The 21,896-nt window shown below is 55.8% G+C and overlaps 1 protein-coding gene and 1 pseudogene across 2 annotated transcripts; both read left to right on the top strand.

Moving 5' to 3' along the window:
- LOC116667318 overlaps nt 1–21,896 on the top strand; it is a 434,058-nt pseudogene that overhangs the window by 172,901 nt on the left and 239,261 nt on the right.
- On the top strand, nt 520–21,785 carry LOC116667321 (NUT family member 2F-like). 2 transcript variants are annotated; one of them, XM_032492023.1, is made up of 4 exons: nt 520–530; nt 18,077–18,900; nt 19,206–19,322; nt 19,771–21,785. In XM_032492023.1, the coding sequence occupies exons 2-4, from the start codon at nt 18,538–18,540 to the stop codon at nt 19,921–19,923; spliced, it is 633 nt and encodes a 210-aa protein (XP_032347914.1). In that variant the 5' UTR covers nt 520–530; nt 18,077–18,537; the 3' UTR covers nt 19,924–21,785. The 2 variants fall into 2 exon arrangements, with proteins under 2 accessions (XP_032347914.1, XP_032347913.1); XM_032492022.1 differs by lacking the exon at nt 520–530 and having other exon boundaries at nt 15,911–18,900.

Genomic DNA, 21,896 nt, shown 5'->3' with positions numbered 1-21,896 from the left:
GGGGGCTGGGCTGATTAGACATGAGCCTGCAACAGCCTGGGGGCTCTGAATGGGTAAGGCTGGCTGGGAGGGAGGCCCACCCCCAGGTAGGCAGGGGCAGGGTGAGGAAAAGGAGGCAATGTCCCAAGGATACCATTTGGGCCCCTGGATCCAGCCACGCCTGAAGTTACACAGCCTGAGGCCTTTTCCACTATATGGCCTGATAAATATCCCTATTTGCTTAGGCCAGTACAGGTGTTCCTGACACCCACATGACTAACATAACTAACACGGAGAGTGACTTCAGACCCTTGGCAGGATTCCCTGATGTGAGGCTGGGGGGTGGTATTCTCAGGTGGTCCAACTTAGCAGTCCCGCAAGCACACATGGGGGCAACAGCTTCCTCTCAGACATGTGAGGCAGAAACTCCACATCACCCAGGGCATGTAGCTCAGCCTCCTTGTCACAGAAGTGGGGTCCTGACAGGAAGGGGCTCTCTAAGCAGACGATCCTTGGACCCTCCCACCACCAGGGTCTCAGCCCATCTGCAGGTGTTATGCCTGGGAGCTCACTAGGGCACACAGGCGACACTCCTGTGTGTTTGCAGGCCCACACGTGTACATGCCACAGGTACAGTCACACAGCCACTCAACAAACACTTGCTGTGCTCCTGCATTGCTGGGAGTCGTGAGAGGCAGAACAAATGGTGCCTGCGTTCCCAGACCCCACAGGTGACCCCTAAGACATGTGGGGAGATGGGCAGGATGGCATGGCCACAGAGTGAAGGCCCCAGCTCCCTCAGGGAACAGAGCAGCCAGGGAGGGCTTCCTAAAGAATGCCCCAGAGGCAAGGCTGGAGCAGAGCTGGCATGCAGTCCCTGTCCAGCTAGCTGCACCCCGCCATCTAGAAGCTCCCCTGGAGCACTCACCAGCACTGCTCAGTGGGAGCTGATACTCGTAACAGACCCACAGTCCTTCCTTTAATGAAGTTCCAGGAGCTAAGCAGCCTGACACAGCTGGACCCCCAAGCTGTGCTCCCCAGGATGCTCCAAATGAGGACTCCATCAATAATAACACAGAGCTTCAAAGCCCCTTCAGCCCTGGCTCACCAGGAGGGTTCTAATTCCTGCTTCCTCAGAGGCCAACACGGGAGGGTTGGTAGCTACTTCCTTGCAAATGGGCACCACTCACCACCTCCTGCAGGGGTGCGGGGGTAATGCTGTCGGCAGCTCGAGCAGCCAGGCTCGCAGGCCCCACACCTCCAGTTGCTCCTCTCTCCTCCTCCCGCTTCCCTTCCCCAAGTCATCATCCCCATTTCACACATGTGGAAACTGAGGCCAGGGAGGGGGTCTCCCAAGCCCGCCAGAGGATTCCCAGGTGGGGACAAGAACAGAAACCCAGATGCAAGTAAAATTCTTTACAAAACAGAAAGAGACTCACAGACACAGAAAACAAACTTATGGTTACCAGGGGGAAAGCAGAGGGAAGGGATAAATTGGGAGTGTGGGATGAGCAGACACAAACTACTACATACAGACCAGATAAACAACAAGGTCCTGCTGTAGAGCACAGGGAGCTATACTCACTAACTTGTAATAACCTATAACTAAAAAGAATATACATGCATAACTGAATCACTATGCTGCACAAAATAAACCAACACAACATTGTAAATCAACTACACTTCAGTTAAAAACAGAAGACCAGAAACCCAGTTCCTTGCTCACACCCAACACCCAGACAGCAATCAGCCCACACAGCCCCCAAGGCCAGCACCCGGAGCCCAGGGTGAGCATCTGCTTCCCCTGGGTAACCTCCCTTCCATCACCACCCACTCCCAGCCCCACAGGCACATCTCAGAGGGGACGGACAGACCAGTGGCCCTGAGCCCCTGACAGAACAGCTCAGGAGGGGAAACACCTTCCAGAAGTGGGTCCCCCAAAACTATTCCCCACTCCAGACGGTGAGCACGGGAAACCCCCTCGGTGTGACCGTAGCCTTAGTGCTGGGCCTCAGCATCCCCCGTGGAAGTGGCCCCTGCCCGGGAGAGGCTGTGCCATCAGCTCCTATCATTTCTTGCCAGGAGAGGCCTTCAAATCCAGAAGCTGACCAGGAGGGAAAGGCCGGCATGAGGTGGCAGGACGGGGCAGCTATAAATGCAACAAGCCCCACATGCCGTGGGGCCCTGAGCTTGAGGGGGTCTCAGAGAACAGAGGTCCCACGTGTCCATCTGCCCTGTTATCCATCCAGGGGCTTTTACTGATTAGTGCCAGGCACCAGCTAAGTTCTCCACTGTCCTTACCTCATTTGGTCCTGGAAACAACCTGTTAAGGGAGGGACCACTGTCCCCATCTTAGAGGCAGGAAAGCTGAGGTCAGCAAATTAAGTCCCCTATCAAGAGATATCAGGGATGCTGTGTGTTCAGAGGGGCAAGGACAAAATGAACAATTCCAAAAGAGAACCGAATGAGAAATATTCAGGCTGCAGGATGTGAAGCCTGAAAAAGTCTGAGGGCACAGTAGCTGTCTTTAAACATCTAAAGGGCTGTGGGGTGGAGAGAGCCTCAGGCCACTGTACCCCAGTGTAACCCTTGGAGCTGCAGGGATCTCATCCCACATGTGTGGGCCCTGAGGCAGTCGGAGGCCAACCCCCTCAGTAAGAGCCTGGGAGGGAGGGAGGAAGAGACCAGTGAGGGCAGGTGCCCTGGAACCACCCAGGACTGAGGGGGAGCAGCACCTGATGTCTGCAGCCATGACAGGGAAGGCAGCCAGGACCCTGGGGCGGAACCAAGTCAGGGCCCCTCAGCTCCTGGCACTGGCCTCCCAAGATGGGCACCACTGTGACACGCCCCAGGAGCCCAGCCCAGTGCGAAGTTCAGGTCTCAGATCTTCGGGCCCAGAACCCAGACGAGGGACCACAGTGTGGCCCCGCCCTTCCTCCTAGGCCTCTGGGTACTCAGACTAAAGGATGGAAAAAAGCCCCCAACCCCAGGCCAGGAGCAGAGCTAAGGCAAGGCCTAATGCCTCTGCCTTTGCACCGAGCAGGAGGGCTGCGTACAGAAAAGAAAGCACGGAGACCGCCTGCCAGGCCAGGCCCGGGTCGAGCCTGCAGGGGCTCAGGCCACATCAGGGCTGGCACACGGACAGACTGAGCCAAGAGCTCTAGCCAAGGGCCCGGGGAGGATGGTGTCTAGCCAGCAGGGTCCATGTCTCTGCCCTGACCTGGGGGTTGGTAGAACCAGGCAGGGCCCAGAGACCAAGGGGTGTCATGTATTCTTGTCCAGGGAACAGGAGAACAGAGTGAATGGTAGCCAGGACATAAAGAGAATCAAGGCCTACTTAGGGTACAATGTGCCACCGCTCAAACCCTTAACTACAGCACGGGGCTCAGCACACCGCTGCTGGGCTCCCCAGGGATGGCTGCTTGCCAACAGCCTGCTTCCTGCTGTGTGTACATTACCTCTCTAGACCCACCACCACAACGCTGAGGTAGCCCCACTTCACAGACACTGAAACTAGGGGCTTGGACAGGGTGAGTGACCTTTTAAGATCACACAGCAGATCAGTCACAGAGCTGGGATTTGAAACTGGCTCTGCCTGACCCCTGCCCACCAAATAGAGCAAGTTATGGGCTCTACAGCCAGCTGTTCAGGGGCCGGGCCAGGCTGGCTGGGTTCTGTCCGCGACGCACACTCAGAAGCATAAGGCTGCAGCAAGACTGCAGTTCAGTGCAGTGGCGGCCAAGGGTTCCCAGAGCCCCGCCCACACAGGTGGCTGCAGGCAGCCTCCCTGTGAGTCACGTGATCAACATCAACCTGCTTCCCTGCTCTTCTTCCCACCCCCCACCCCCAAGCCTGGCCTGGCCCAACTCCATTCCTTCCCTGGTCCAACAGCGCCCACCTCTGGCCCAGGCAGGGAAGGCAAGAGAGCTTGGTTCCTCCAAAACCAGAGAAGGGCAGCCGAGAAAGGCAGGCCAAAGCACAGAGGGGCCGTGAAATGCTGTGCCTCCAGGCTTGTGCTCCTGAGAGGGGAGACCACGGGCTTGGGTGCCAGAGGCTCCTCCATAGGCAGCGAAGAAGACACCAGCCCACCCAGGTCAGGGGAGGGGCACCACCCCAGACACCCGGCGCACAGACACACCCACCCACAAACACAACAAAAAGAGGGCCCTGAGCCACACACACCTGTGCCACCAGCGCTGGGCACACACACTGGCCCACGGAGCTGGAAACGAGCCTCACATGCCTGTGACATGGTCCAAAAGGAGCTGAGCTCACCTGCTCACAAGCTCTCCACTCCAGTCCCACAGGGCAGAGCACTCCCTGTGCCATGGCTTTGGTGGGCCAGGGAGGGAGCGCGCACCTTGTGTAGCACAGCGACTGCCCAGGGGCACTGGGGTCCCTGCGCAGCCCAGCTGGTAACAACCCCGCTGGTCTCCAGTGCTGTGCCGCCTGGCAGGCCCCACCCCTGTTAGCCCTGGGCACAGGGGCCAGCCACTCACCTTCCTGCAGGGCCTGAAAAGGGTTGTTGACCTCGATGACCTTGACGGAGCAGGTGATCTTCTAGCTCTGCAGGATGTCATCGCTGAGGCTCAGGTCTGCTGCGGCCAGCTGGAAATGCCCTGTCGTCCTTGGCCACATTCTCCTGGAACATGGCACCTGGAGGAGAGGAGGGGTCACGACCAGGCCTAGAGAGGGGCTCTCCTTCCCCACCCCACCTCCACCTTTGGCCTTTAGGTGCTCGCAGGACTGCAGGTTGCCAGGTGGTGGGAGTTCTGGGCTGGAGTTCCAGCCGGGTAGGAGAGATTAAGGCTCTCCTTGGTCCACCAGCACAGAAATACACCCGCCCCCATAGGCCAACACACTTGACGTGAGTTACACATGCACATGGCACATGCTGCCACCAGGTCACACAAGTCTCTCACAACCAAGCCACCTCATGTATGAGCCATGCCTCACAGAATGGACTGAGCCAAGCCGGCATGACCTCAGGCAGCACCTAAAGGCCCTGACATGGTCACAGGAATGTCATCCCAGGAGCCAGAAAATTTCCCCGCAGGCCAATGGCCCTGGCCCCTATCCCAAAAATGGATCGATGACTTCCTTCTGCCCTGCTGGCCTAGAACAGAGCAAGCAGGTCCGCGGTGGCTTTCCTGTGCCAGGGGCTTCTTTATGCAGGGGCTTTTGGTGACTGATGACAGGCAGCTCAGTCCCAGCCTGGCTGCCTGGGCTCTGCCTCCTGTTCTCCATCACTCCCAGCTTTTTCTTCTTCCGATTACACTGGGGGTCTCTGGAAGAGGGTATTGGACAAAGTTCCTAGACTCCTTGCCTCCTGACACAGGAAGGCTGAGCCCAGAAGGGGCCATTCTTAAACCATGAACAGCTCCTCCAGGGTGGCCTCCAGCTGGACCTTTGCATCCTTGCCTTGCCCAACTCTGTGCACTTACACCTGAGATCAGTCAGACTCGCCAGAGCCTGGCTCTGCAGCCTGGACAGCTCTGGAGTCCTCCCTCCTCTCCAGGCCCTGAGGGTCATCACAGTCCCAGGGCTGGGCCCAATGATCCCCAGGCTGGGGGCTGGGAAGGAGGAGGGAGGTCCCCTTCCACGCTATACCCAGAGCTGCAACACTGACCTCAAGACCCAAGCCCCACGGACACCACCACTCACCACTGGGAAGCAGGCTTGGCCCGGGTCTCTGCCTAGGGATTGCAGCGCACCAAGCCCAGGCCTAGTCCCTCACCAACCCTCACACCCCTGCCTGGCCTGGCCCATCATTCCTGCCTTCTCACACCTCCCAACCCCCAGTTTCTCCCAGCTCTCTGGTCTTTCCCAACTTCTATAAAGGCTACTGCCGAGGAGCTCCCCAAAAGCAACCCATCAGTCCCCTAAACTTGCCCAACTTTCTAGGATTTCCCTATGCTGCTACCAGCTCCCACACACTCCCCATCGACAGGCCCCCTCCTCCTCTCCTCTGTCTCATCTTTCCTCTCCTGGTTCTCCCTCCATTGGTCGCATCCTGCTCATCTTACACACACACACTCCCCCAACACACCACTGCCCAGGCTTCTCCCCTGGCTCTCGTTCCCCAGACCACCTGCCAGCCCCCAACACCTGGGCCTTGGGAAACTCTGGGACTGTCCAGAATTGGGCTGTCATCGCCACAATCAGATACACACACACTCCCACACCCACAATGAGAGATACATAGACACACATACCAGGGAAACAGGCAGACACTGTGCCTACTCTAACAGGCTGAGAGACAGTCATGCACACACCAACACAAGCTAGGATGGCCCCACACACCCCAGTGCTCTCTTACAGTGACATCAACATGGTGCCAGGCACATACACAGCCACACACGCTGACAACACCCACCCACCCACGTTCACCCACAGTTCAGGTTGGGCCTCTTTGATCCTGCCCTGCCAACCTGGTGAGACCAGGGCCCTTTCTGCCCCCTGATTCCCGCTACTCTCACCCAAGAGTAAAGGCTAGCGCTACCCTGCCTGAGGCCCAGCAAGGGTCTAGATATGCCTCTAGCCTGGGGCTCCCCACAGCTTAGGCCCTAAGTGTCCACAGAGGCCACAAGGCCCCACGGGTACTGGAAACTCGGGGAGCAGCGGGAGCCCTCAGGAGCAAGGAGCTGCCCATGCACATCTCCCCCGTGGGGCGGCGCGGCCTGGCCCTTCTAGGGAGCACCACCCCCAAGCCCCTCAGCTCAGGGAACAGCCAAGTTTGCACGCCATGTGCCCCCCACACCGCTGGGGCCCCCCTGCTCAGCCTCTGTCCCGCTGCCCACCGCACCTACCGAGGTGGAAGAGTCGACCTGCCCTGACAAGCATTGGCATATCCAGCGGAGAAGTCACAGTGTCAGTGTTTCCATGTCCCCTGGGCATGCGGCTCATCTGCCCAGGGCAGGGCGAGGCTGAGGGCAGCGTGGAGCAGGGAGGCGCCGGTCCGGGTGCAGTCCTGGGGAGCTGAGCCCGGTGCATCTTCCCCGGCCTGCCTGCCCCAGCCCAGCCCAGTGCCATCAGGCCTCTGCTCTGAATCTGGTGGTGGCTGTGGCAGCCGGGCCCACACAGCGGCTCATGGCTCACAGTGTGTCTGGGCCCCTGCGAGGAGCAAACTGCAGAGGAAGCCAACCCACCCACCCTCTGGTCCGCTCCTGTTCCCCTCCCTGCCTGCCTCCCTCCCCTCCACCATCCTCTTGACTCCAGGTGACTGTGGAGTCTCAGCCTTGCCCCGCGCAGCTTGGAGAGGGCTCCAGGTGCTCCTCACTCCCAGCCTGGGGGATGCTCAGAGGCCAGGATGGTGGGGGGAACCACCAGGGCTGCGGTGGGCAGAGACTTGGCGGCCCGGGGCCTTGCGCCCCCTGTTCGCCAGACGTGAAAACGAAGAAGTGTAGGACTTGCACTGCCCTCAGGGGTTCCCAGAACCCACTGGTGCCCACTGACCTCAGCCATTCAGTGCCTCACGCCACGACCCCCATCCTAGGCAGAGACCCTCATGGAGCCAGGCCAAGGATAGCCAGTAGAAAGATGGGGAGGGACGCTGAGCCAGGCACCATGATGCAAGGGGACCCGCTGGTGGCCAAACTGCTGGAGGAGAGCTGTGGCCATGGGCTGGACCCTAGATGGCCCCTGGGACCTTGGCAGGTGCCCATCCCCTGCCCCACAACTTGGGGCTCAGCAGCGAGTCAGGCAGGATGCTCAGACTCTGAAGCCCAATTCATGGGCAGAAACCAGCGCATCCCTCACCTCAGCGCCTGGAGGTGAGGAGCTTTCCAAGGGGCTGGCCTGCTCAGACTCCAACCCTGCACGGAGCCTTTGACACGTGAGCTGGGGTTGAGAGTTCCTTTCTCTGAGCCAGTGGAGAGCGGGGCTGTCTACACCACTAGGTGAATGTTTCTGGCCAGGCACCACCATCAGATGTAGAGGTAAGCTATTTGGGCCCCAGCCTGGGAGGAGGTGGCAAGCCTGAAGGGTAGCCACCATTCCCCACCGCCCCACCCCCCACCAAGTTTCAGACAGACTGGGCTCCACATGGCACACCCAAGATTTGGAGGAGACAGCTGAGTGTTCCCAGACCAAGATTCCATGGAAGTTTGATCTGGGAGCACCTGGCAGAGCCTCCTACCAGGGTCCACTCCTGGGTGCCCAGGAGCACCCCTTAGCCCTGTCGTTGGCCTGGCCCCAAGGCCTCTACCTTGATCAGGATCAGGTGCTGGGCATGAGAGATTCAGAGATGCTTTCCTAGAACTCCCCACTCAGAGGAGAGGCAGACAGCTAAACAGATTATTAAAAGATGTGGCAAGGACCCCAAGTACCATGTATATGCACAGGCACGTCCTGGGCTGTGATCTAGCCTGGGAGGAAGAGCCAGAGGATGGCTGCCAGGAAGAGGTGACAGCTCTAAAGGCTGAGTGAGGGTTACCAAAGGAGAAGGAAGTGAGGCTCTCAGGCATTGAATGCTAGTTAGCCAGCCAAAGCAAGAGGAAAATGAAGTGTGTGTGTGTGTGTGTGTGTGTGTGTGTCTGTCCGTGTGTATCCGTGTGTGTGTGTCCCCGTGCTGCCTGGCATAGAAGTCACTGGCAAATTTTACCTTGGAAAGATGGGGGAGGAGGCCGTGGAGAGGGGCCAGTGCAGGCTTGGAGAGCAGTGAGGCAGCCCTTGCAGTGGCTGATGGGACTGACTCGGCTGGGCAGGGGCAGCCTAGGGGAGAGGAAAAGCTGGTTTGGAGAAACAGTAGGGAGCCACATGGACTGGCAAGGTGGCTTCCGGGATGAGGGGCCAATGGGCAGAAACAGAAAATTGACCCGGTATGCAGGAGGCCGAGCTGTCCAGCTGAGTGTGGTGCTCACACAAAGGCACTTCCTCAAGAAATCCATCTTGGCCTCGAATTGTACAACATGCCCCACTCAGGCTCTACAAACTCTCCATGTCTCCCTTCTCATTCCCTGGAAATTCTACCATGTACTGGCTGAACAGCTGCAGACACAGGATAAATAAAGGATGGATTTTATTATATAACAGTTTGGTTCCTATGGGGACTGTCTCCACCTCGGAAGCATGGTAGTATACTCACCCTCTAGGGGCTCAAACTTGAGAACAAGAGCCACAGGGTAGGGGATTCTGCAAACACACTTAATTTGGACCCCTGCAGTATGGCAGTAAAGTAGGCATGTGATAATTCTAACCCAGTTAGAAGGCTTTCTTGATACTATGCTAGGCAGAGGTAGCATGATTGCCGTGAGACCAATCTCAAGACCCCCTTCCAAATACTAAGAAGTACTTGAGGAGACAGACAGTTTTGAGGAGGCTCCTGTCAGTTTCTAGTTTGGATGATGAGGTCCCTCTAGTTTGTGACCTGAGGGCTATGACTCAGGCTGGCTTTCCCCTGGAAGCTCTTGGCCAGAGTATCTTCGTCCTCTCCACCTCCCACAGTGTGGGGTCCTTCCCCATCCCAAGATGCTCAGCTCCTAATGCTCATCCTCCTGCACTCCCAAGCCAAGCCAGTTTTCCCTGCTAGACTGGAATGGCCTGGAGGGGCCATTCACTAGCCAGGAGGAGCACTCTGCACAGGTCCCATTTCTCCTAGAGCTGGGAGGCTGCCCCAGAGATGACTGGGGCACTATGCCCCCTACCTCTAGGCAAGACTCTTTGAATCCTGTCTGCCACCTCAAGTTGGGATTACCAGTTTCCAAGGACATTGGCTATTATTGGGGCTTTAGCAGGCTCATCAAATCTTTAAGACTTATTGATCCTGGCCAGCCCAGTCCCTTTAAGAGCTGATAACCTCAAGGACTGCAAAAGCTGGCTCCCCTAAACCAGACTCCTGGGGGAGCGACTCAACCTGATGAACAAGTTCACCCCAACTCTAAATCTGGCTGGAGAAGAGAGATTAGCAATCTCTGGGTCATACGATATAAATCCATTTCACAGAGGGGAAAACTGAGGCTCAGAGGAGTAACTTGCCCAAGACGCTAGGTGAGATGCTGGCAGACCCAGGACTCAATCCTCTGTTTGCTCTTCTCTAAACAAAGATGTATTCATAGAAATTAAAAGTGGGTCAGTAAATCTTTCATTTGAACAGACTTTAGCCAACACAGGTGATCATTTTTTTCTAAAAACATCTTTAGTTATACCAATTCTAGCTAAATGTATTCGATATTTACCATAGGTAGGCACTGTGCTCAGCACCTACATCTTACTAGGAGATGGTATTCCCATTTCCCACTTGGGAAAGGAGGTGCAAAGTGATACCCTGAGCCCATCACGAATCTTAACGGGAACACTACTGCAAGCCTGTAGTTTGCCACCAAACCTGCAGATGAAATGTCAAGAAAAAGAAAACATGGTGGCCGCTAGGAAACCACAATCATCGTCACTTAAAGTTTTGTCATCCCATAAAGCAGACCTCTCCTTTCTCTGTCGTCTCGTCTCTCATCTCAGCCAATAACTGGACTGAGGGAGCACCAGCTGGTATCCTGACCTTCCCAGGAGCCTGCAGCCCTGGCATATTCCCTGGGGCACGGTCTGTTGCACGTAGAACCACCACTGCCCAATCCCCACCCCAAATTTGCTCCTTTAAGCAAGCCTCCAAACCAGACAAGATACTGTACCAGGAAAGAATGCCTTCCTCCCTCCCTCCCTCCCCAGCATAGAGCCCTGACCCAGGATTTCTAAGCTAATTCAGCCCAGACCTGCATGAAGGTGACCACTTGCAAGACAGAGCAAGACCCAGCTTGGGGGATTCTCTGCAGGCTTTGGCACAGAAGACCAGTGCCCCTGAGAACACAAGGGGGAAGCCAACCCCAGTACTGGGATCAACCTCCCCCAGGGAGGGGTCAGCATCTTAGAAAGAGCCAAGCTCTACGCCCTGTATCTTCAGTTCCAAGCTGGGCTCTACCCAGTGGCTCCAAAAAACCCGCATCTGCCAGAATCTGAGCTCAGAAAATCCCACTGCTATTTTCCTCTCTCAACCCACTGGGTTTTTCTTCAAAAGAAAAAAAAGACAATCCAACAACAACAAAAACATGTATTCATTCCTTATTTCATGCTTTCCCTCAGTCACTGCCTTTGGTCTTCTGTTGTACATTAACTGTCCATCTCTACTCGACCTCCTTATCCCTTCCTCCCAACCTCTTTCATCTCATTTTTACTGTTTCTCAGCATATGTTTATTTGATTTCATTTTCTTTTATACCACTGTACTTTTTACTTTATTTTTACTCTGGTTAGCCTCATGGGTTTTTACTTTTCAATTTCCCAGGCCAGCAATCTTTTGCAGCCCTCATTCCATTATTTGAGGCTTCTATTCAGTTAGCCTTTGATTTTCTCCACCTTGGGGGCTGGGCAAGTGAAACTGAAGGTGCCCTCCAGGCACCCGCCTTGCGGCAGCCTGCAAGGCAGGACCCACTGGTAGGCCCAACCCCCTGGCCACACCCCGCCTCCCCAGGTACTCTTTCTACTTCATTGACAATGTAACAGAGGAGAACAAACCTGAGTCTATATTGGATCTGTTCCTTTAGTTTTAACCACTGTGCCCTGTTTTCCAGGCTCGGTCTTGCCAGCGCTGCACCTTTTGTGAATCAATGTTGCCTTTAGCCTGAAATAGACAGGAGAGCCTATTCTCGGGACTCAGCCTATTCTCCGGGCTCTGACGGTTAAGGGTGTTAGCCCCTCTGCACTCATGTGGAGATAGTAAGTTGCAAAATAGAGGAAAAACCTTTGTTTTTGTTGGAAGTTTACAGGGACACCTTGACCTGGCCCAGTGGATGGCTGCAAGAACAAACAATGCCTGCAGCAAGAAGTTTGCAACAACCAACCACACCCCCTTTGTATTTTGGGGGTTTTTTTGTATAAAAGGAGCCTATATTGTGACTAGAGCAGGATGGTTCTCCAAGATATTGTTCTGCCATCCTCTAAATCTGTCGGCTTTCTGTCGCTATTCCTTGCCCCAATATCTCATCTCCCAATTTATTGGCCTGTCGTGTGGCTAGCAGAGTGAGTTCGGACTTGGCAACACCAGCGGCACAGTGCAGGGACCCATGTCTGGCAGCCCAGGTGAGGAGGCTTCCATTTGTTGGAGCCACGCCCCACAGGCCAGTGAGGAGGAAGGAAATCACACAGCGTATCCTCCCTAAACAGGAGCACCTCCTGTCTGCAGGGCAGGGGCCTCTCTTTATCCCCATTCTGTGGTCAGGAAACGGGCCCATTTAGAGTGTGCAGTGTGCTTAAAACCAGGATAATCTGAAATGTTACCTCCGTGAGAAGTTGCCTCCTCTGCAAAAAGCAATCTAGAACCTCAGAGATCTGGTCCCTGGACCCAGGCCTCCCTGACATGGTAGGTGGCAGGCCCAAATGCCAGCTCAAGCCCGCCTGTGGCTCTCATGCTGACATCCAGGGCTCCCTTTGGCTCCATGGAGTCCAGCAAGGTCCATCCTTTCCATAGGCTCCTCTGAAGGGCAGAAAAGGCAGGCAGGAGTTTGCAGAGAGCCATTACCAAATACCAAAGGCGAGCAAAAAGAAGGAGGGTTCGGTTACCAGGAAGAACCTGAGCTGTCATCTCAGTCCCAGGCCTCCTGGGGCAGCCTGTGTCCCAACTTCCTCCTAGAGCAGTGGTCCTCCAGGTGTGTGTGTGCCCCCAGCCTGGATCCAGGGTGTTCCTCAGAGGAGGTCCTGGCTTCCAGGGATCTAGCCCCACCCCACTTCCCTCAGGCTTGAACTTCTGTGCTCTAAGTCCATTGTCTTCAAGGAAAGTGTTCTGCTGCTGAGAGTCTAAAGTTTGAAAACTTCTCCCTGATGAATCTCTCCGGAGCCCAAAGGCTGGCCCAGGCCCTTCCCAGGTTGCATGCAGGGATCCCTGCTCCCCCACTACAAGGCCTGAGGAGGCTTCTCCTTTCCCTGGCTCCTGGGCCCTGCGACTCTGGCCATTTTGCACTTGAGGGAGCTCCCAATCCCCCCAGGAAGGACAAGTAGCAGGGAACCAAACCCCAGGCTATCTTTCTCCAGAGAAAAACTCGGGTCTTCACACCCTGATCAGTCACTGCCAAGGCTCTACACCCAGGATGTGGAGCAGCACAGAGGCCTCCTGTCCTTCCCACCACTGCCCAGAGGCCTTCCCGCCCCTGCCGTCTGCTGCAGCAGGTCCCTGCAGTGGGCTCCACACGGGCTGAGATGAGCCCATGAGCTGAGTCAAGGAAGAAAGCGCACATCCCAAACTGAGAAAACAGCAGAAGGTAAAGTGTGGAGTTAGAAGCACACATACAAACACAGAGGGGAGGGCAGCAAGATGTGAAGGAGGAGTTAGTGGACGGGCCAGGATGGAATTTGCCAGAAGGGTCCTGATGGGAGAATGCTGAGGCCAGCTCACTACTTTTCAGACATGTCTCTACAGAGCAGGGGCCTAGGGTGGCCCTGGGCAGCCAGAGACATGTCAACCATTTATGTCTTCAGTGGGCATCAGAGGTTAGCCTGAGGGCCACTGATTCTGAATAGAGAGTCAAGACCGAAGGGAGAAGCCCTTGTCCCCTTGGCCACCAGGGAGCTCACAGGAGGCTTACCCACCCTGACTCTGCACACCACACTCTGTGCCAGTTGTATGTCTTCTGCCCTCATGAAGGATGGGGCTGCAGGTGTCCACAAGTGAGGTGCGGCCCCAGGTCTCACTGGACCCAACTCACATCTGCTCCACATTGGTGATGGGATACCCAAGTGTCACCATTCCTTCTGAGCTAAGAGCTACAAAGTGGAGACTCCAGACACTCTTTGAAATGAATGTGAGAGGCTCAGCCCTTCCCAACTCATCCCATCCTACGTCAGGTACAGCCTGGCCTGCAGCCTCTCAGAGCTGAACCCCCACTTTCCCAAGAGGCAGTGATTAGGGGACCTGCATCTGCCTGGAGCCCTGGCTAACCTGGAAGATAACTCCTTCCCCACACTCAGGCATCCAGCTAGACACAACCCCTAATGAATCAGATAACCCTGTTCATGGACACACTCATTTCCATGAGCAGTTTTTCTTGACTATACACCATTTATTTTACGTGGCAATGAAATGAAAATTTGATTGATTTACTCTGTCTGGGGATCCCAGTGTTTTACCAGTGTGTAAACCCACAGGACGAAGGTGCTACCTCCTGGGGATGCTTCTGAGGACTTGTCCAGGATTGGGGCTTTTCCCCAAAGTGCCTCTGAGAGACTTCTGTGTGTTACCAGAGTGACAGGAACAGATTTGTCTTTTAAACATCTGCTCCTTGGGTCAGAGGGAGTGAGAAAGGGAAGCAGAGAGCATGAATCCAGGACAGTGTCAGTGGCGGCCTGGACAGGGAGGGGAGGGAGATACAGAGAGGTGGTGAATGCACTTGGAGATGGGACCCAGGGACAGGGGTGAAGTTGACAGAACCCCAGGTTCTAGCTTGAGCAGTGGGGAGATGAAGCTGCAGCATGGACAGGGGAATGGGTGGGAAGAGAGTTTCAGAAGGCAGCTTGGGGCAGACTGAACCTTAGACACTTAGGAGATTAGATCAAATCTAATACACTTTCCTCATGAAATCACTGGGAGAAGCTGATTAGCAGGGAATTTCCACTGAGACTGAGGGTCTTCTTACTCCAGTGGATAAAACTGTTGTTCCTGGGGGAAGGTGACTGTTTATACTGGGGTTGGAACTTGGGGAGAGGCATGTGAGGACAGGAACATAGAGGTAGAAACAAATGAGACTGTCAAATCTCTCTGGTGACAGCAACCCTTCAACTGCCCACCTGTCCCTGGACCAGTGTGTGTCCAGAGAAGATGACCCTGCCAGGCTGTGTGTCCATGAAGGGGACAGTCTCCCTGCCCCCAGCACTGTGGTGCTGAGTGTGGACAGTGGAACCAGACTGTGTGAGCCTGTGACCCCAGCTCCAGCCCCTGCTGCCTGCATGGCCTGGGGTCACGGGGCTCTGACCTGCTGGCCAAGGCTTGAGCCCCTTTCATCAGGTTTGCTGTGGAAATTAGAAACCCTCAGACCTCAGGAAGCTCTTGCCCAACCCTCCCACATGGGGGCAGTGTTCTGCTGGCCACACAGAGAGTGAGCACTGGCTTGCACGTGTGCACAAGCACACACACAGAAACACAAACGCAGACACATGTGCACAGTGACATTAAATAAGGACGATGAGGCGGGATCAGGAGAGGAATAGATGTGAGCTTGGTTATAAGACAAAAAATCATGAGGTTGGATGCATCACCTACAAGTGACACCACTCCTACACTTCTCTTGTCTAATCCCACACACGCCTGAGGACATCTCTAGAAGTACGGCCAGAGTCAGCCCCACTGTGCAGATGGGGAGACCGTCCTGGAGAAACACCAGGATAAATACAAGATGTAGAACAGGTAACAATGAGAAGTTGAGTCTGGAAGCCAAGTCCTCTCCTCACAGCTGCACACAGAGCCTCCCCGGGAGCCGTGGAGAGGGCAGGGCTGCTGTAACTGTGGAAGAGGTGGGTTTGTGAGGAGGAGGGGGTGAGCAGGCAGCAGCCCAGAGGGCTGTCCGGAGGTGTTGTCTGAGGAATGAGTCCCAAGAAGTGGACCCCAGGAAGTGATGTCACTTCCTTGATAACAGACCCCAACAGAATTGGAACCCAGTAACCAGGCACCCACATTCTAGTGACGGCCCCTGAGCCAGCTCACTTGGCTGGAGACAGTTCACAGAGAAACATGTTCTTTCAGTTTTGTGAACTCTCGGGGCTTCTCGTCCAGGAAACCCTGGAGTGAGAGGTTTTTGAGAGGCTGTAGGCGTTGGTGGAACCCTCAACCCCAACACCTCTGCTGTTACGAGGCGGTCACTTAAGGTAACACCGGGCAGCCTGGAGCAGGCCAATCTGGGACCAGCCTCCTCTGGGAGCCCTCCCTGGGCAGGCCCACTTCCCCTCGTCTCCATGTGGGGGAAGGGAGACTTGAGGGGAGGTGGCCCCTCTGGGCAGGAACCAGCCATTGAACACGTGGTAATCTGGTGGTCCTGTCATGGCCACACCCGAGGACATGGCTGGCAGGGGGGAAAGAGGACTCCTGAGGGGCCTCTTCTCCATGCCAGTGGGAATCCAAGCCCTTCAGGTTGTCAGCTTTCTGTCCCTGATGGAGGTCTGTGCAGAGAGTGGTGTGTGCGTGTCGAGACTGGAGCTGTCTTATGAGTCTGAGAACCAGTCAGGACAACCAGACAGGGCTCTGAGGTTTCTGCCTGGCTGCTGGGCACTGTGTTTGCAGGACTCCTCACAGGACCTGGTCCATAGACTACCCCATGCCATGTCCCTGCAGGAAGGGCAGGTGACCCACGACACCAACAGGGTCCAGGACAGGCTCAGGGTGAGTGTGATCGAGAAGAGTCCACACCCAGGAAGCCCGGGTCCTAGAGCTGCCCTGCTCCTCCCCTGGGCTCCCTCTTAGAGACCTGCTGGCAAAGGAATCTGATTCCCCATCTCTCCCACCCGCCCTCACAGCCCAGGCCCTGCCTTGGCCAGATGCAAAGTCAGTGCCCACATGAGTCGGAATCTAAGAGACTTTGACAGAATCTCAGTTCATGTTAAGTCAAGGAAGTTTCTGCATTTTTCTACAGACCGTCCTGATTCTCCTCCATCCCCACATGTCCACGATGGCCTGAGGACCCTGATCCCTCCCACCCTGGGATCAGCCTCTGTCTTCTCATCTCTGGAATGGGATGTTGTGGCAGCAGTCACAGGGATGAGGTAGTTCATCAGGGAGGTGCTGTCATTGCTGTGCTGACACAATGATCTGAGACACTAATGCATTTAATCATCGCCTTCCGCCCCTTGTACTGGTGATGCTGAGAACCTTGAATCCACTCAGGGATTCCCTCTTCCACCTCTAGCACAAGAACTTTAGGCTTAACCATTTGGTCTGAGCTCCAGCCTCAAACCCCTGGGGGTCCCCGGTGCTGCCTCTGCCTCAGGTCTCTCCTCTTTCCACCCCAGGGGGGAGCTGGACCATCAGGGAGCAGGCATGAGACCTACAGGGTGTGGAGCCTTCAGTGACACAGGCTGGAGAAGCTGGTGGTGACTCTGGTAACTGCCGTCCTGGGCAGCAACCTCTCCTACATGCACACATTCCTGGGCAACTATAAACTTTCGCCACTGCCCAGCAGGTCCTGGACCTTCTGTTCCAAAGGTGAGCACTCTGTTCTCATGGGACATTGGTGACTCAGCCACTTACTAGCAGTCACATGTGGGATTGTCACCCTACCTCTGTGAGCCTCAGTTTTCCCCTCTGCACACTGGGGTCAAGAGAGGATCAGACCCTAGGAGGGCAGGAACAGAGGGGGCCCTTCATGGAAAGTGCTTCCTGGGGCCCTGGCCCCTGGAAACATCAGCTGGAAGGGATGTGTTTGGGCTAATTGGTCACTGTCCTCCTGCCCATGAGGAAGCCTCTGCCTCCTGGGTCACTGGCACTTTGGCTTTGGGTGGAACTTTTTTCCCATTTCAAAGGGGACATGTGGTCCAATAGCTGTCCCTGTCCTAGGCGAGTGAGGGCAGGGACCCCTGGGAGGGAGAAGTGGGGTCCCAGGCACATTCAGATCTGTGTGATGGGGCTGGTTGGGCTCATTCATTCTGCAAATAGGAAGGTCCACTAGGGACAGGTGCTTTCCTAGGAACAACCATCATTTAATGCATCCAGCAGACAACAGCCCTGCCCTCCAGGGCTTCCGTTCTCCCAGGAGTCACACCGTCACACAAGACGTCACATCCAGGTAGTGCTCTCAGTACAGTCCACGTGACTCCTTCCTGATCTCCCCTCTACGCCTTCCACACAGGCCCATTTCAATTCAGCGACCTGGGTGTATGCTACTGAACACCACCCGGTGCTGGGGAGGCAGGGGTGTCCCCAGATCTGATATTTGCTCCAGTAGCAGTTCCCCACTGGGGACAGTACCTCACAGACATTGACTGCCCCCAGCACAATCTCTTCTGATGCCTCCGTCTCTGCTCCCTTGGTGGGCTGCAGAGCCCAGGCCTTTTTCTCAGCATGGCCTGTGCCTCCCTTACCCTTCAGGTTCATGGAGTTTGAGGCAAAGGAGGAGATGCAGACTCAGCCGGTGCAGTGGATGAAGGGGGTGCAGGGCCTGCCTCCTCCAGCCCCACCAAAGCCGGAAGTTTGGGGGCCCCCAGCCCCAAAAGTGGGCCCTCAACCAGGTACCCACATGCCCACTGGAGCTGAACACAAAGGTAACAGGGGCTTAGGGATGGCCACTGTCCCCACATCAGTCCTTTTCCCTCAAGGGGGTCATTGGTATTTCAACCTCAACTGCCATCGAGGAGTCTCAGCTGCCTTCACCCTGGGGTACTGATTTGGTCAGTTACAAAACTCCCATCTCCCTGTCTAAGGCCACCACATACAGCCTGCCTGAGAAGTGGGCTGCATGGGGAGACTCTTGGAAAATTAGAGGTTCCACAATTCCTCACATGTGACTCTCTTAGAAGCTCCCCCTTACCTCTCCCTCTTCATTTCCCATCACTGTGGGTGAAGATACAGTTGGCCTTAACTCGAACCACACCCACGTCCATGTTGTTCAAACACTGTCCGAACCGACATGTGCGCTGCGTGGTCAGGAGCTGGACGCAGGAGACCCTCACCTTTATTTCCTCCTCCCGCTCTGCCCCAGTCTGTGTGCCCAGGAAGCTACACACATCCCAGTGTCCCTGGGAGACCAGGGCACCTAAGGAGATTCCCCCTGAGGCTGTGAAACAGTATGTGGACACCATGGAGGAGCTGGTGGGGCCTGTCCCCTCAGCCACTGGTGGGCTAGATGCAGAATTCCAAGAGGACAGAAATGAACTGAAGCAGGAAGAGAACGGAACCTACACGGACCCGGATGTCCTGAGCTACGCTGACAAGCTGTGCTCCCAGGAAGCCTGCGTCACCAAGGTGGGCTGGGCCTGGAGCCTGGGGGCTGCAAGATTCCAGGGATTGGCACTCTCAGCACCCAGGACTAGGGTTCTGCCGGGTCTTTGGGACTTAAGTTCTGATCCTTGTCCCTGAGTGCTCTCGCTCGCTTGCTCACACACTCTCTCTCTCTCTCTCTGTGTCTTGCTGACTGCCTCGGTGGTTTAAAACAGGCTACCTTGTGGAGGACAATGGGGTAGGTCTCTTTTTCACTTTCCCTCCAGGTATTCATGACTCACAAGTTACTCCAGGCCAAGGATACTCACAGCCTCTTCCTTCATTCTTAGGTAGAGGCAGTCATTCACCCTCAATTTCTGGCAGAATTGCTTTCCACAGAACCACATCTGGACTTCTTGGCCCTAGCTGAGGAGTTGGAACAGGAGGAAGGACTCACCCTTGAAGAGGTGAGCCAGAGGAGGGAGGGACACTCCGGGAGACAAGGGAGGGATGGACCCCAGGTAGAAGAGGGAAGGCAAGGGACACCCAGGTAACCAAGGGAGGCAAGGACCCAGGTCAGCCGGGGGAGGGATGGGACCGCAGAACAGGAGGCCCACATGGCTCTGTTCATCCCTCCCCTGCCTGGAAGGCCTGGCCTTGTGGAGGGCCTGCTAGGGACTGGGTACGATGCAGGACCATAGGAAGGAGAGGATGGGGGCCCAGAGGGAAAGGAAGGACACACAGCTCAGAATAAGGCCCAGGAGGACAGCAGGAGTGCTCTAGTGTCTGTACTTTGACTGGAGTCCTGGAGACATCCCCCCTCTTGCTCCCCAATGCCATCATCCCCTGCCCAGCCCTGCTTCTCCCCTCACCCATGTATGCAGGGCCAGTCACTGTCCACCTCCCTCCTACCAGCTGGTGCAGAAACGATTCCTGGACCTGAACGAAGAGTTCGGTGTGCGGGCACCCACCAGTCACAGTGCACCCCATTTGGACTCAAGCACTCGTGAGTCTAATGTTGGCCAAGATACCAGACACGTGACCAAGACCCCAGGTAGGGGTCAGTGATAAAGACAGCCCACCAGACATTGATTTTGAGGAACTTCTAAGGCACTACTGAGCAGACAGTGGACCAAAGGCTTTATTCTCTCTCCAGGACATCATGATTTCCCTCCATTCCAGGCTGGACAGCCCCTCTCACCTCCCCAGGGTCGAAAGTGCACTGCACGGAGCCTGGGACCCAGTGATGCTTCAGTTCTCAGAGAGACGTCTCCTCTTAGGGAGGCCCCAGGGCCAAGGGATGGGTCCAGTGAGCACAAGGAGGAGCTCCGCAGCCTGGCCTTCCTCTTGGCCTCTCAGTACAGCCTGTGGCCCTGGGGGATGTCCCAGAGCTCTGCCCCAGGCCCTTGAGATTTGTCTGCCCTGAAGGTCAGGGGGCTCCCCAGGCCCCTTCCCCTCAAAGAACTGGCCTCAGCCCAGCACCTCCACCAGCTGTGAAGTCGAGGAAGTGGCCTCTAGTGGAGGCCCAGTGTCTGCTGGGAAGCTGTCCCTGCCCAGGCCTGACCTCGGGATCTGGGGGGCCTGCCTTGACTCTGGGGCTGGTTCGCCCCTCACAGGCAAAACAGACAAGGTGTGACCTGTTTGTCACAGGGAGGAGGAGGAGGAGAAACAGCCAGTAGGGAACAGCGGGCCAGTCCTCCACTGCCAGCCCCCAGGGGGTCCCCAGGGGACCTTAGGGGCTCCTCCTCATTCAGTGCTGACCCCAGCTGAAGTGGGGGGCAGGGAGGAAGGGCAGGGAAGGAGGGGGGACCATCAGGGCCAAGGTGGGGTGGGGTGGTGGGGAGTTAGAGGCTGGGGGAGGAGGGTCTGGGTGGCTGTGGGTGGGAGCAGCACCTTGGGGTGATGTATTTAAAATATGAATAATGATAATTTTGTTTGGAAATGATCTCAGACCACTGTAGTCTTACTTGTGTCTGCACTGCTCTACAGAGAGGGGTCCTGAGAAGGAGGCTGAGGAGGTCCCAGGAGCTACGGATCCACAGGGGGCTGACTAGACCTTCCTCCGCATTGACACGGGGTCCTCAGGCTGCTCCTGGGAGCCTGAGGCTCTCACTTTCCCCAGGGACCCCTGCATTGTCCTTTTCCCTCGAGCCTGATTGGCCACGGGCCTGTGGGGCATCCCATCATCATCTGCACCCCTAAGCAAACTAGGGATGGAGAGACGTTTTCATGCCTTTCAGCCCTCTGGACACTAACCAGTTCTCTAGAATGGAGCCTGGAGACAGCCCTTGGCCTTGGGGAGCTTCAGTCTTCTTCCCTGAGGTGGCCAGATGACAGGCCAGGGTGTCCTGTCTGGGTGTCCTGACCAGACGGGGAAGACCTGGCCTGAGAGACAGGGCTTTTTGCCTCTCTGCACCATTGTAGAGGGAGCCTCTTCTAGCCTCCTGGGATTACTGCAATGTGGGGAGTGGTGGAGGCAGCTCCCTCTTAATCCCAAGGACACAAGGGGAATGGGCTGAGAGGAAGTTCATGGGGTGCCTGTTAAAGGTGTGTAAAAGGAGAATGGGGAATGACAGTCAGCATCGCTGTGGGATTTGTGGGATTTCTGTGCGGGAGCATCTTGTCCAGGTGAGGGAGGATGACCCAATCTTGCTGTGGCCTTAGGGGCTAACGAGTCTGCAAATGCGCCCCACAATTACTATTTGTTCCCTTCCCACACACAGCTGGAACTGTGTGTGGACTGGTGTCAACACAGATTTGTATTTGCGTATGAAACAGTTTCTCCTATGAGGGACCCCCCTACACTGTTTTTGGGAATGCAGTTTGGTGCAGCCATTACGGAAAACAGTATGGAGATTCCTCAAACAACTAAAAAGACTTACCCTATGATCCAGCAATTCCCATTCTTGTGCATATATCCAGAGAAAACTCTAATTGAAAAGATACACGCACCCCAATGTTCACAGCAGCACTACTTACAATAGCCAAGACATAGAAACACCTAAATGTCCAACGACAGATGACTGGATAAATAAGTTGTG

This window comes from Camelus ferus, chromosome 11, assembly GCF_009834535.1.
Source record: "Camelus ferus isolate YT-003-E chromosome 11, BCGSAC_Cfer_1.0, whole genome shotgun sequence".
Classification (NCBI taxonomy): domain Eukaryota; kingdom Metazoa; phylum Chordata; class Mammalia; order Artiodactyla; family Camelidae; genus Camelus; species Camelus ferus.
The sequence above is the reverse complement of the archived record's forward strand: the minus strand, read 5'-3'. Positions and strand labels throughout refer to the sequence as shown.

Coding starts and splice junctions, on each gene's coding strand:
- LOC116667321 (XM_032492023.1), top strand. CDS start 18,538: ATGTTGTTCAAACACTGTCCGAACCGACATGTGCGCTGCGTGGTCAGG. Junction 18,901..19,205: donor AGGAAGCCTGCGTCACCAAG/GTGGGCTGGGCC, acceptor CTTCATTCTTAG/GTAGAGGCAGTCATTCACCC. Junction 19,323..19,770: donor AAGGACTCACCCTTGAAGAG/GTGAGCCAGAGG, acceptor CCCTCCTACCAG/CTGGTGCAGAAACGATTCCT.